Genomic DNA, 14,585 nt, shown 5'->3' on the forward strand with positions numbered 1-14,585 from the left:
GGCAGGTGAAAGGTTGTTGACAGGTAAATAGAAAGCCAAGAAGATCTCTACGGCGTAAACTGAACTGGTCCTTCCTTGCCGACCCCCTCCTCTCCCCTCCCGAGGCGCTCCCGTGGCGTCCCCGGGAGGCAACCCTAGTGCCGCCGCCCCCGTCTCCTCGCCCCGCTCCCCATCCCTCGCCGCCGCCGGCGGCGTCGCCGGCCAAAGGCCGCGTGGCGCAGGCGGCGGCGGGGCGTCTTCCTCCCATGCGCAGGTGACGGGCGGCGCGGGGCGCCCTCCCCTGCTCGGTGGCGCCGGGCGCCGGTCGGCCGCTGCTCCGTTTTCCTCCCTCCTGGCGTCTTGGTGGACTGCCGGCACTCCCTCCTCCCCTCCCCCCCTCCTCGCTCGTGGGGGCTGGAGGCCCGGGGGCGTGCTGGCGGCGGATCTGGCAACCCCTGCCCAGATCCGGCTGCTGGTGGTGGTTGGTGGCGTCAGGGGTGGCCGGTGGCCCTTCCAAGGTGGTGGCGCTGCAACTGGTCCTCGTTTTGCTCCGGTGGGGTGGCGGGGCATCGGCTGGTCCTGGCCAGGGCGTGGAGATGCAGGTGGCGTGGTGGTGGTTGACGCTCTTGGCGGCCTTCTTCGGCGGCTGTGTGTGGTCGATCCGGCGGCCCTCGCCGGCGGACGGGTGGCGGCCTCTTCCTTGCAGGTTCTGGCCGGAGGCCGTGGTAGGGCGTCAGGGGTGACGCAGGGGAGGCTGCTGGAGGGACGGGTAGACCGACTACCTGTCACCGGCGCAGGGGTGCGCCGGTCCGGACGAGCTCCGCTCCCCCCTCCCCTTTTCCTGGCCTAGTGCCTCCTTGCCGCTGACAGTTGTTCGGGGCGGGTCGGTCACCGGTGGTTTCGATGGTGCTAGGGGTTTGCCGGTCGGCTCAAAGCTCGTGCCTTTGATGGTCTCCGGAGTGTCTGGATGCAAGGCGACGACCTTGGTGGTGGGAGCTGCTGGTTGCTCGTGGGCGGAGCTCGTGGCTCGGGCGCTGACGGGCTTGCTGTCATGGCCGCGTGGGCGGCATGGGGGTGGGCCTTCGACGATCTCGGTGGTGGTGCGGCCGGCGCTCTCATGTAGGGCCGTACCTTGGACGGAGGCTGAGGGTGGTGAGGGTGGTGGCTGGGGTGAAAACCTCGTCTGGCTCGGAGCCAGACCGATGGCGGCGGCGTCCATGCGTCGTTCCCTTCTTGAAGGCTCCATCGCGGTGACCCTGCGTCCTTCGTGTTACTCCGGGTGAAAACCTAGATTCCCTGGATCGGGCGGTGGCGGCTCTTCGGTGCCGTTTCTTTCTTGGAAGCACCGCTTTGGAGTCCCTGGTTCGTCGAGTTGCGGCTTCGTCTCCTCGCGGTGACTCGTTCATGGTGGAGAGCTCTTTAGACCCTTAGCTATGCTCTTCTGCCTACTTGTTGTTTGCTTTGGGGTGTTTAGAGTAGCGTTGCTGTTCGTCAGCTCCCTTGTATCTGCCTTGGGTGTGTGTGTGGTGTCGGGTGGTTTGCATCATGTATGTCGATCGTTGCTTTATATATAAAGCGGGGCGAAAGCCTTTTTCGGCGAAGGTTGTTGACAGAGACATCTTCATGCTTGGAGTACGAGTATGCTCCTGGGAACTTTTCTACGTTGGTAATACCACGATAAATGGGCATTAATTGTATCAGGTCTCTCCACCAGAAGGAGCCGCAGGAGTCGGCTGCATGTGGCACATCATTTACGTAGTACGTATCCCAAATAAGATTATCGTGCCGGTTGTAGAACTTGTGAAGAAATTTGAGTAGCAGCGCATCACTTTGGACTTGGAAGGTTCAGAACTCCGAGCCCACCACTTTTTTCCAGACGACACACCATATCCCAGGCTGCTAAGGAGTTGCATCTTTCCCCATTTCCAGTCCTTTTGTTCCATAGACAATGTCGTCTTATCTTATCTAATTGCGCCAATATTTTTGGGGGAATTCTGATGGTGCCCATGGGGTAAATTACCAGAGACGTGATGATAGAGTTCATCAACGCAAGCCTTCCTGCATGTGACATCAGTGACATGGCTGCCGTAATTTTTCTTTCTGCCTTGCATACCATAGGTATCATGTCAAGAACAGATGGTTTAGTAGTGCCCAGAGGAAGCCCCAGGTATGTAAACGACATGCTAGCTTGGTTGCAACCGAAGAGAGTGGCTATAGCGTCACAAGTTTCCTGTTGAGTATTGATGGGCACGAGGGTTGACTTATGGAAACTGATCTTAAGCCCAATAGAGGTGGCGTAATCTTCCAGGATCTGCTTAATCTTGGCAGCTTGGGTGAGGCAGGCTGGAAGCACAATGATCGTGTCATCTGTGTATTGTGTGACCGGATATTTTGCATCTCCTTTGTGGGGGATGGGGTGTTTGATGAGGTCAAGGTCAAGGGCCTCATTAAGAGCAAATTGCAAGAGATCGGCCGCAAGAACAAAGAGTAGAGGCGACAGCGGGTCACCTTGCCTCATTCCGCATTTGCAATGGAATTGTCTGCCCGGTACACCGTTGAGCAAAACTGAGGATATGCCCGAGGAGAAGATAGAATGCATCCAATCAAGCCATTTGGTGGGGAAGCCCATTTTCTTCATGATCAAAAGCATGGCCGAGTGCTCGACAGTGTCGAAGGCTTTGGCAAAATCCAATTTAAGTAAGACAATCTCCTTTTTTGAAGCTTGGCATTGGTGAATATACTCAAAGGCCCACGCTAGGCAATCATGTATCGATCTTCCTCGAAGAAAACCATATTGGTTATGATGCACAATTTGCAAAATAATTTTTTGGAGACGATTAGCTAAGATCTTTGTAATCAGTTTGAGACAGCAGTTTAGGAGGGTAATGGGGCGATAGTCATTGACTGTCTCAGGCGCATTGGTCTTCGGTATGAGGGTAATGTAACCAGTGTTCAAGCTTTCTAAGTTGAAGTCTCCATGATGGAATTCCTCGCAGAGAAGGTAGAAATCCTGTTTTATGATAGGCCAACATGCTTTGAGAAAAGCACCGTTAAAACCATCTGGCCCGGGTGCTCTATCAGGAGGCATTTCTTTTACAACAGCATCAATTTCCTCATGAGTAAATGGCGTGGTCAGGCTCGCAAAATCTACCACATCCCTCAACAGTCGTGAAAGATTAAATTTCATGTCTAGGGGGTTATTTTTGCCCATCCGGGCTTTGAAGGCTGCAAAGAGGACTGATTCCTTTCCAGAATGATCATCCACAATTGTCCCATCATTAGTCTTTAAGGTTTTGATGCAGTTTCTCCTGTATCTTTCTGTGGCAACGGCCTGAAAGAACTTTGAATTTTCATCACCGAACTGAATCCAACGAATCGTGCAACGCATTTTCCAGTGTTCTTTTTGATAGCGCAGCAGTCTGAGGAGGTGCCATTTGAGAATGCCTCTGAAGTTACTTTCTGGAACGGTGAGAACATGGCGATCTTCAATGTTATCAAGTTCTAATAAGGCTTTGTTTGTGTTCTTGAGAGCAACCTTCAGACGAGAGATGTGCTTGCTCCAATTCTTCAGGGCATGTCGAACAACTTTAAGTTTCTGGCCCATTCTAGAGGCTGCATTGGAGGTTTTACCATGTCTTATGGGCTTGTGCCAAGCTTGTTCCACCACTTCCATGAAGCCATGATGAGCTATCCAGTAATTTTCAAAACGAAAAAGTCTGCTTTTTGGTATTGTGGTCTGAATAACAATGGAGCAGGGAGTATGGTCAGATACGGGCTTATCCAACGGGGTTACCAATGTATTGGGGAAGGAGGGGGTCCAGTTTGTCGTCGTGAAAAACCAGTCAAGTTGTTCGAGGAGTGGATTTTGTTGCATGTTGGACCGTGTAAACGATCTACCTTTAATCAGAAGCTCAGTGAGATTTTGTTCTCGAATGAAATCGTTAAATGTGAGCATGTCAGACACATCACCACCTGGTTTATTGCGGTTATCAGGAGAACGATAGTTACTGAAGTCGCCGAGGAGTAACCAATCTTCAGAAGGCGGGATATTAAGATCAAAAAGCTATTGTGTGAAAGTAACTCGATGTTCACCCTGACAAGGCCCATATATATTGACAAGTTTCCACGTATGGCTTGACTGTGTAGACATAAATTCAATGCCCTACGCAAAAGATTCAGATAAAAAGACTCGGTCTGAAAACAAACTGCCATTCCAAACGGTAATAATACCACCCGACGCCCCACATGACGGGATATAAGCGAATTGATCAAAACGACGAGGGCATATTGCTTTAAGAGAGGAAGCATCAAACGTCTGCATTTTAGATTCTTGTAGACAGATAACCGCACAACCGCTAGAATTGATCGCATTAGAGCGCGCTAAATGCTTGTCCGGAGAATTAAGGCCGCGAATATTCCAACAAAGTATGTTCCAATTATGCAAAAGAACCATGCAGTAAATAAAAGAGCAAGTAACTAGTTGGAGGAAGACGAGCCTTCCTGAGGCTTGTTAAAAGCTTCAACAGACAACTCTTCTTCAGGGATGGCGCATAGCTGGGCGCCGACGGCTTGCATGGAGGAGATGGACGTTGGCGGTGGGATCTCCATGTCACAGACTGCAGAGCGATCATCTTCAGCAGTGGATTGCGCAGATGGCACAGAGCGGGGCCGAACCTTAGACTTGGACATACGAGAATCAGTGGGCTGCATAACTCTAAAACCATCATACTTGGTGGATCTGTTGCTGCGTCTAAGAGAAGAAGTATCCACAGGAGCTTGCTTTTTGCCCTTCCTCATCTTAGGTGCCATGCTTGACGAGCCAAATTGTCCCTCTGAATGTATGTCCAGATCAACTTCAGAGAAATTGCTACTGTCAGACAGCACAGACTGGGTGGAAGAGCCAGATTAAGAAATGCTACTGTCAGCGGGGCCCAACCTTAGATTAACAATTGCAGAGGGATTGTTGCTGACAGAAAGATCTTCCATAGAAATTGCCCGAGACAAAGACTGATCAGCGGCGACCACAATGAGCTGAGAGTGCTCTGGAGGTGCCTCAGCAATCTCATAACCATATGCTCCATCCAGGGATTCCACAGGACCAGGAGGCGCCAACATATTGTTGGTAGCAGGCTCCAAAACCTCAGAGATCTGAAGTGCATTGCCTCTCAGTTGGGCGTGCTGTGCATCAAGCTGGATGAACTGAATTCCTGCAGCATCAACAGTAACTTGTATGTCTACTTGGATGTGCTCCTGTCTCAGACCATATCCGTGGCTCCACGGCCCCATAGTTGCCAGCATTGGGCGCAGAGTCGAGAAAATTGCTTGGTTAAGCAGTTGGCGAGGTAGTGGGTCAGATAGCAGCAGGTTCATGAGGTGATCACCATGGGCCGAAAGGTTTGATTGTGCAGTGCAACTGACACAGTTAGGTGATCTTCAGCGAGCATTGGTGCACTAATCTCAGCATCTAGAGCAAAAATGATGTCCAAAGCAGAGTGATCCAAAGCAGAGTGATCCAAACTAGAATCATCTGATTGAGTGATAGAGTCATTCCATGCCTGTGCAGCACTGTCAACTAAGTTATCTTTAGGGACCAAACCATCCCATACCTGTAAACCTTGTTCAGCAAGCCAAGCTTGATAGTTCATCAAGAACGAAGGCAGAGGAGGCAGAGGAGGGGCTGGGGGTGCAGGCCAGGCACCCCAGCCTTGATTGCCTTCACCTAGGCAGCAGCATGCCCATTGGGGGCACCATTGTTGGGAGTAGCATTCTGAACCAACCACTCATGAACCTGTTGTTGATATAGTTGTTCTGCCGTAAGATCGGGGCCAAATTGGGGGTGAGGAACCATCAGGTGGAGGATGTTCTTCACCGGCGGGGGGCACCTCCGGAAGCAGAGCGTTCCAATCATTGCTCCGGAGAATAGTAATCTGCACGGTCCAACAATCGCGTGCACCACCCAATTGCCAAACCACAAAACTTTTAGGAACCAAGCGCAGACTGATTACTCGAGCCTTGATCAACATGAAGCGTCGATCTTGCCTAGGATTGTACCACGAGACAAGAGATCCAAATCCACCAAGAGACTTGTTAATGTAATAGTCGGTCTGGTAGTCATACGGAAAGCCAAAATACTTCATCCAGATTTCAGGCCCAAAGGTGGTGGTACGGCGATTCAGAGCTTCGTGATGAGGAACAAAAGAAATGAGCAAATCTTCCTCTTCTAACTCAATAGGAGTCGCTACAGCCGTATCGCGAATAAAGGAGTCCACAAATCCAAAGATGCCAATACCGAACGGGTGATCACTAGCCTTAGTGGTGAACAGTTGAGCTTCATGGAGCAAACCTTGGATTTGGTGACGAATGGCAGCGCGGCGATGCAGAGGTACGTACGTACTGACTTGATTCAGCAATCGCCAGGTAGTCATGGTCCAGAGGCGGGATTGGCCCGACCACCATTCCGCTGCGGACGACGTGGTCCGCCGGCCCTGGTTCCACAGCAAACCGTGGTGGCAAGAACGGCACGGGGTTCAGTGGATAGTTCGCCATTGTTGCGAGGTGGAGTGAAGGTGGCGGGTGTGGTGAATGGGCAGGGCGGGGCAGTGGCGATTGAGGAATCGAGGTAGAAGCTGGACCGTGAGGGTAGAATAGGTATGACAGGACTGCTTGGGGACCCATTTCCAGCACTCGTTCCATTTTTTGGAATGCCAAGATCGTGCCACATGTCCATAGTTGCCACAGAAATCACATCTAATCCTTGAAATTTTGGGAAGCTAATTACTCAAATTCGGGGGTAACTGCGCAGAAGATCCGGTCTGAGTGATATATTTCCCATGGGCAGGTAGATTTGAATCATAAAGCTTAGGATCGGTCAAGGAGGGGCAATTAATTACCTTGTGATCAGGTGCCGAGCAGTGAATGCAAATAATCCGTGCTTGGCATTAATCTTTTTATGCCCCCATTGCAGGCAGCGGGCACAAAGAGATGCCCCAAAACGATCCAGCGTCAATATTTCCTCTGAATAGGAAGCTTGGGCCAGGTCCGCTTTATGTTGGGCCGAGAGGGTTGGAGGCCAACTATTATGGGCCGGAGCATATTTGAAAGCCGAGGAAAGAAAACATTGAGGGGGAGATGGATAAGGCACATTAAGTGGGCATTGGAAATCTCCCAAGGCAAGGAATAAAGGTTGGTCTGTTTCCTCAAATTTCGCCTGTTTGAGATAATGCTCCATTAAGACAAGACGTGGGCTGATTGGCATCATTGTCGGTCTATCTTTGGCAGTTACCTTAACTGGCCCAATTTTGAATTGTGCATCCATGAGGCAGCCAATAGGATTAGCTTGGTGCATCAACGTAGAAGATGAAGCCTCGGCTGAATTTTTATTGGAAAAGCTCATATGATCCATAGGCACAAGGTTGAATTTGCTAAGTTCACATTTGGATGAATCGCTGAGATGTGTATGGTGTTTGAGAAAATCCAAATGTGGTTTAATAGCCATCGGTCGTCGAGACGACAAATCAACCAACTCTTCATCAGCATGCCAACAATGAAACAAAATGGGAGCACGAGTGAAACGACCCTTGAAAAGTTGAAAGTGACAAACAAAATCCAGCCATACTCGATCCTTGAGACCATATATGAAATGCCCCACTTTGTTATTGGCAACTGAGAAACGGAAAGCTCGAGGATTGATTTGAACAACCTTAAAACCAGAGCTAATACCACCCAAGCAACATTGCAAAGCAATTCCAGCTGAATCCACCGTGAGAGGGAAGGAGGCAGAAGAAAACGTGGCCACAAGAAAGAATTCCTTGCGGTCTCGAGAGGGGGAAAAAATGCATCATAGATCCAAAACGTCGTCTCACGTGATCCACAAGGGCTAGGCCAGGGGCAAAATCCCAATGCAGAAGACTCTCCATCTTGATCAATGTTCCTCCGGCCGGTCAGGCTTCAGATCCGGCCGTCCTGGTGGCTGGCGACGCCGGATGCGTTCGCGTTGGCCCGTGGAGCGCGGTGGTATGTGGATCCTCTGCCCTGCGGGGGCTCAACCTCCTGGGAGTTCGTGGCTGTGGGCAGGGGGGCGCGGCTGCTTCCTTTCCTCGCTCGGTGGTCAGGGCACCGCCGTCCGTCTCGTCTTGACGGGTGGGGGAGGTTGGGGAAGGCTGCTCCCGGTCAGATCTGGTCCCTTGTGGTCGATTTTTGGGTTCGCTGGTCGCTGCCCAGTGGTGGTGGCACCGAAGTGGTGTGCGGCTTCATCCATGGTATGCCGTGGGACTGGAAAGGAGGAGCCTTTCCATCCCGTCGCTGGTGAGAGAGGTTGTCGGTGGTCGGTGCGGTTGTGCGGGGTCGAGGGTGGGACCTTGGACGCCGGGGCGGCAGCCTTGGGTGGTGGTCTGTCAGATTGGCTTCTCAGCAGGTGTCTTGACGGCGGTAATGGTTGCGTCCTTTGGCCGTGTGGGTGGTAGAGGATGTTGCGTTCAGTGATCCTGGTATCAGCGTTGCCTTGGCAGTGGCGGTTCCCAGATCGTGCTCTGGAGAGGTCTTGCTTGGTGGCGGCATGTCTTTCTTCTGGGTAGACAGGTGCACGGAGTTCCTCGGGTGGCGTGGGTGAGAGGTTCTAGGTGAAAACCTTGTGCTTCGGTGCCAACGACGGTGATGCTCGTGGGTGTCATTTCCCTCTTGAGGGCATCGTTGCGGTCCCTCTCACTGAGCTAGGGCTCCGGGTGAAAACCCTTGACTGACTACTTGGTCTCGACGGCAATGACGTGCAGTTTCGTCTTCCTCCTGAGGGTGTCGTCGTGGAGCCCAGATTTCCTCCAGTGCATCGAGTCTCCTCGACTCTGGCATGGGTGGTTGCACTTGCCTCCACATCTTCTACACGGGTCCTCGTTGGCGCCACCCACGGTCCTCGCTATTCGCTTGCAGGTTCGGGCTCCACAATCCGGAGCGAGAGGGTAGGGGGCCCTCTCCAACAACAGCTTGTTGAGTGTGTCGGACTGAGGTCCGGTGATTTCCCCTGGTGGCTAGTCATCTTCTTCGTCAGTAGTCTAGGGTGCTTTGTGGTAGGGTGTGGATTCTCCTGTATTTCTGGCTTTCTTTCGATCTGCTTTGTAAGAGGTTCTCCTCATCACCATGAGTTTGGCTGTGTTGCTTTATATATAAAGCCAGGTGAAAGCCTTTTTCCATATATCCGAGCAATGCCTTCAACAAGGTAATGACGTAAAAACATCGCCATTGCGAGGTATAACTAACTCATGTCAAACCTAGGGTGCTCGAGTAGCACTACCATCGACGTCACTTATGTGTTGTTGCCATCACTTTTCCGCGATCCCAGCAGCTACATGCGATGTGCGACTGCGGCTGCCCACTGAAGCTGTTGGAGAGGGCCCTCTGCCCTCCCGTATATGACTCCCCACTGAAGTCAACCACCGAATCTAGAGAGAGGACACTCGGAAAGACCTTTCGGTGGTCACCGTCGCCAGCCAAGGTCTTTCGAACCAAGCTGTACAGAGGTGTGTGGCAAGTGCTTATTCAGTGGGAAGGCCTTCCAGCTTCAGATGCTTCATGGGAAGATGTTGAAGCTTTCAAGCGTGTTTATATTGCGTTCCAGCTTGAGGACGAGCTGTTCGTCGACGGAAGGAGAGATGTTATGTAGGGGCAGACATATACGGGTCATGGTCATGGTTGCCACTCGGTGCCTTCGCAGTCTAGTTCAGAGATAACACCAATACAAGATGGAGCCTCTCCTGGTAATCCTCCAGATTAGGGGAACACATCATCAGGAGGAATTCCTATTAGAGTCCTTAGGTAGACTACTATTGATAGGAAAGCTATAGGTTAGTCCGTATGAATAGACCATAGGTTTGTTTGTTAGTCAGAGACTCAGAGTCGGTTTGTAAGGCAGACCCTCTATATATTATTATATATAAATGAGGTAGCCACCGTGAGATTTAATTAAGCAGAGAATTAGAAGACACCCCTTCTTTCTCTGCCCCTCGGGTCCTCACGCATAACATCTGCACCTAGGGCCTTCTGTTAGAATAAATCCGAGGCATATCGTCGATCATCCGAGGACCAAGCAATCACACGAGCACGACACCGAGATTTGTTAACGAGGTTCACCGATATGGCTACATCCCCGGGGCTTGACTACGGGCGCTCCTCCCCGTGACACCGTCACAATACCGCACCCGGTCGCCCTGGACACCGGCACATGCCGTCGGCTTCCCCTGCGTTCCGATGCTATTATGTTGGCATAGGTTACATCGTGTGTCTAGCCCCGTTATATATGAGAGGCCTAGGATACAAGTGTCCTACGAGGACACGACTCCATATCCTATCTAAACACAATACAACTACAAGTCCAATTGTAACCTAACTCGTACACAATATTCGACACAACTCTAACAAACTCCACCTTGGCGAATATTCTCCACCACCTTGAATTCGTCAATGCGTCGAACTTCCATGTACATTGGACTTGAGTTTATCCCATGAGAACCGCTGCTACTCCAAAGACTCCATGTGACTCCACCTGCAACTTGTAGTCCCTTCTTTTCTTGACCACAGTCAACGCTCGAGCAAAATTTTAAGTTCCTTGTTACTCTAGGTGGTCCCAACTTCCAGAGTATCAGTCCAACGTCATCACACACTGACCACTGACCTGCGTGAAAGTGAACAACTCACATATTGGGTGTCACGCATAAGAGTTACCTGAACTCAACATAACCGCTCCTTTCTTGACCGCCTGTCTGAAACTTGAAGAAATTTCACCATTGCTTGTAGTCATCCCGAGTCAAATTCGCAGTTGTCTCACCACATGTATGACCACCAGAGCCCTGGCCCGTCTCCATGCCCCGTGCATACCGCACGCCTCGCCGCTATTACCGCGTCGAGCCTCCGCTGTCCCGGTCGAGTCTCAAGGGTCGCGGACCCACACCACTCAACCCCACTGCAGAGTACCACCGATCATCACAGACCGATGACGAGTTTCACGCCTCCATCAGACCACTGGGCTCCAGTCCGAATTACGTGTCACTCGCTTTTTCCCAGCTGAATAGGCTTCGATTCTCTGGATCCTTACACCGTAGCCCCTCAATCCAGCTCCACCTTCAACATGACTCCATGGTAGATAATCAGTCCACCCTCGCGCCCTGTCAACTTCAAGCTCCGTGTGCACCGTCTTGAATCAACCTCGCGCCATAGTCTTGTTGAAGCCGCACAAGTCCTCAGACCTGCGCCACGTGTTTCCACGCCCAGAAGTCGGTCACCATCAGCATTACGCTCCTATGTCGTCGTCGCCGATCCCGCACCGTCTTCTGTACCAACCGACTTGCGTCGATCCGTCAGACTGTCTAGTCCGACTCAGTCCCACGGGCCTCCGCAACCTATCCACGTGTTTCAAACCATCTCAACAAACCGACCCATAAAAAACTCCCATGCAAACTGCACAAATTTTCCTTTTTTCCTGTCACTATTTGCTGTTGCTTCTCCGTGCACTTCGTAGCAGAAAATTGATCGAATTGACCGAACCAAAACTGCTCCTGTGCACACACGTGGTCCTGATTGCTATCTTTTTTTTCTCAAACAAATCCTCACGATGCCTTGCTTCGGCTCCACATCATTACCAGCTCCCTTCCGCGCAACGCACGCGCATGCGTGAACCCCACAAATCATCCAGCCCATCGCCTGGGCCTGGCCCTCCAGCGTAGCACTGCCGCCACCCAGAGAGAGCTGCAGCGCCGCTGGCCCAGCCCACTAGCCGGCCTTGGCCTTGACTTGTCAATGCCACGCGCATCCGCGCGTACGACTGCCGCCTCACTCGACCGGATCGCGCGCTCCCAACGCCGTAACCCGTTCTCGCCTAGGGTTTGCCACACGCCACCAGGACCGATCTGGATTGATCGACTCCGCCGACGCCAACGACTGCAGCCATAAGCACACGTGCCTTCTACTGATCTTGCTTTTCTCCAATTTCGTCGAGAACCACGTCCGTAGCACGGCTGCATCTCAAACTCAATGATTCCTCTAGATCAACACGATTAGCACCTCCGAACAACCTAGCTCATGATACCACTTGTTAGAATAAATCTGAGGCATATCGTCGATCATCCGAGGACCAAGCAATCACACGAGCACGACACCGAGATTTGTTAACGAGGTTCACCGATATGGCTACATCCCCGGGGCTTGACTACGGGCGCTCCTCCCCGTGACACCGTCACAATACCACACCCGGTCGCCCTGGACACCGGCACATGCCGTCGGCTTCCCCCGCGTTCCGATGCTATTATGTTGGCATAGGTTACATCGTGTGTCTAGCCCCGTTATATATGAGAGGCCTAGGATACAAGTGTCCTACGAGGACACGACTCCATATCCTATCTAAACACAATACAACTAGAACCTAACTCGTACACAATATTCGACACAACTCTAACACCTCCAGCCCTAGCTGCATCTTCCCTTCAACGGCTCCCTAAGTGCTCCCATATTGATCCTAATCTAATCCTCCCCTACTGATTGCGTTCCCACAAATCAAGGTGTAGGAGAACAAGTCTCCGGAGGTCCATATTGTTTCTTTCTTTCAGTTTTGTGCCATAATCCTGTAATCTCTTTGCTTCATCCACTGTTACCCATACTGACTAGACAATCCAATCTCGTTTAACACCAAGTTGTGATGGTCAAGGTTTTTGTTTTGTGTGCCTAAGAGTTTAAATCATATTTCTTAGCTTGTGAACTTCGTCTTTAGTGCAGTTGTCTCCATGTCAGAGCATTATAAACAGGTGCCTTTGTTTGCAGGTTACTGCTGTTGGGCATGCTGCTATTTTGGCTTTCATCCAGAGATATGTGCCTTCCATGGTTTGTAACTCTGTACAAACCCTTATTACTCCCTTCGTTGCAACATGTAAATGTAAGTGTATATTTGTGTATTCTAGATCCCATCCACATATGGCCCCGAGAGGTTAGATCTCCTCAGGCAGCTTGAGGAAGTGAAGGAAATGAAATTGCCTGAAGGCAGCAGTGAAGATATTTCTGACGCAATAGGTTTGAGAGGTGACCAAGTGAAATAAGCTGACCATGTACAGACGGACACAAGTATATTTCTGATTGTCTTTTCTGTAAAGAGTAAGTAACAATTTGACTTGTGCATGCTTGTTGCATTTCTTCATTTCCTTGTTTTTAGTAACTGCCTGCATTCTGGCTTCCTTAGAACTAAAACTGCTCCACTTAGTTAACCACACTATCTGCTTACAAATGTTTGTCCTTTGCCCGCGATGAATTTCTCTAAGTATGACTACGAATTGTAGGTTCACAACACAACGCAGCCTCTCGTAATGCGCATTAACAGAAGTTCTAGATTGTACATGTATTTACTCCCTATGATCCATATTAATTGACACCGGGTTAGGTCAAAGTTAGTACAACTTTGTACTAAACCAGCATCAATTAATATGATTGGAGGGAGGATTTATTTTTGCAAACAGTGCATGTGAAAAAAATGACAACTTTACTTTCTTTTGAAAAATACATTCAAAACATCGTAATTTTTCTGAGTTACACTTATAGATACAATACATGTTAAAGTCTGCAACATACATAATATCAGTCTAAGAGGGACAAGAGTATATGATTTTTACAAAGGGATACAACTCATATAGGTCCTTTTTTTTGCGGGTGATATAGGTCCTCTTCTTCGGAGACTTCAAATTTAAAAAGGCTCTTTGTTTCACTTAAAGATGCTGTTTCTTTGTAGCGCTTTTGCCTGTAATTATCTCACGGATGATGCTCTGAACCATTTTCTCAACATTTGTGTAGTGTTTTTGAACAAGAGGCGGGAGGGTTCGTTTCCTTATACTCTACTCCTAGAAGACCTCTCAGTGCATGCTGATGGGAGTAGAGCTACACATGTTACAACCATACGATACATGGGCATATGTTGAGGGGCTATTCTTCCTAAAGTTATATGCCTTCGTAGATCTTTGTCCATACTTAACAGTTACAACTTACAAGAGTATTTGGTGCCCACTCAGCATATATGATCAACATCCAAGTTCCTTTTGCATAATGGCTTTGTAGAGTAGGCATTTTGATAAGTGGATCGAATACCTAGCTAGATATTTGTGTATCACATGTTGTCATGTAACCCCATGTATTTATATTTGAGATAATTAGCTGTTCATACATGAACTTGCCTAGGACCTGCAATTTCGTACATGTCGCAAAATCGCTTTAGTTTTTTTGAACACAGTAGACATAGGCGCTCATGTATACACACATACATTCACATCTATGAACACATGCATGCACACTGTACCCCTATGTGCTCCTTTGAGAGACTGAGCTGGCACGTCATCTTAGATTGATGCAAATACTATAGGAGCCTCTGTAGTCGACGGGAACGTCTGGTCACACAGAATAAACATCGTCGGAAAGCCTAAACTAAAATGCGTGCAGCAGTGCAAAGTCTAGGATTTGAACCCTGATGGGTTGGTTTCACCACAAGTAACCTAACCATGTGAGCTAGACTTAGTTTGCCAAAAGTGCATTAGTTGATCAATTAACTTTGCAGTGTGTGTGATTTCATATAAAAGTAGCTGACCTGAGCC

The 14,585-nt window shown here is 50.0% G+C and overlaps 1 protein-coding gene across 3 annotated transcripts in view; it reads left to right on the forward strand.

The window, feature by feature from the left end:
• LOC119329099 overlaps window positions 1-14,184 on the forward strand; it is a 48,218-nt gene extending 34,034 nt beyond the window's left edge. For all 3 annotated transcript variants that reach the window (XM_037602097.1, XM_037602094.1, XM_037602095.1), the window contains 3 exons: window positions 12,778-12,837; window positions 12,915-13,104; window positions 13,795-14,184. In XM_037602097.1, coding sequence (XP_037457994.1) covers window positions 12,778-12,837; window positions 12,915-13,049 — 195 coding nt within the window. In that variant the 3' untranslated portion in view covers window positions 13,050-13,104; window positions 13,795-14,184. The remainder of the gene's footprint in view (window positions 1-12,777; window positions 12,838-12,914; window positions 13,105-13,794) is intronic.
• The last annotated feature ends 401 nt before the right edge of the window (window positions 14,185-14,585 follow it).

The sequence above is a fragment of the Triticum dicoccoides genome, chromosome 7A (assembly GCF_002162155.2).
Source record: "Triticum dicoccoides isolate Atlit2015 ecotype Zavitan chromosome 7A, WEW_v2.0, whole genome shotgun sequence".
NCBI classification, from domain to species: domain Eukaryota; kingdom Viridiplantae; phylum Streptophyta; class Magnoliopsida; order Poales; family Poaceae; genus Triticum; species Triticum dicoccoides.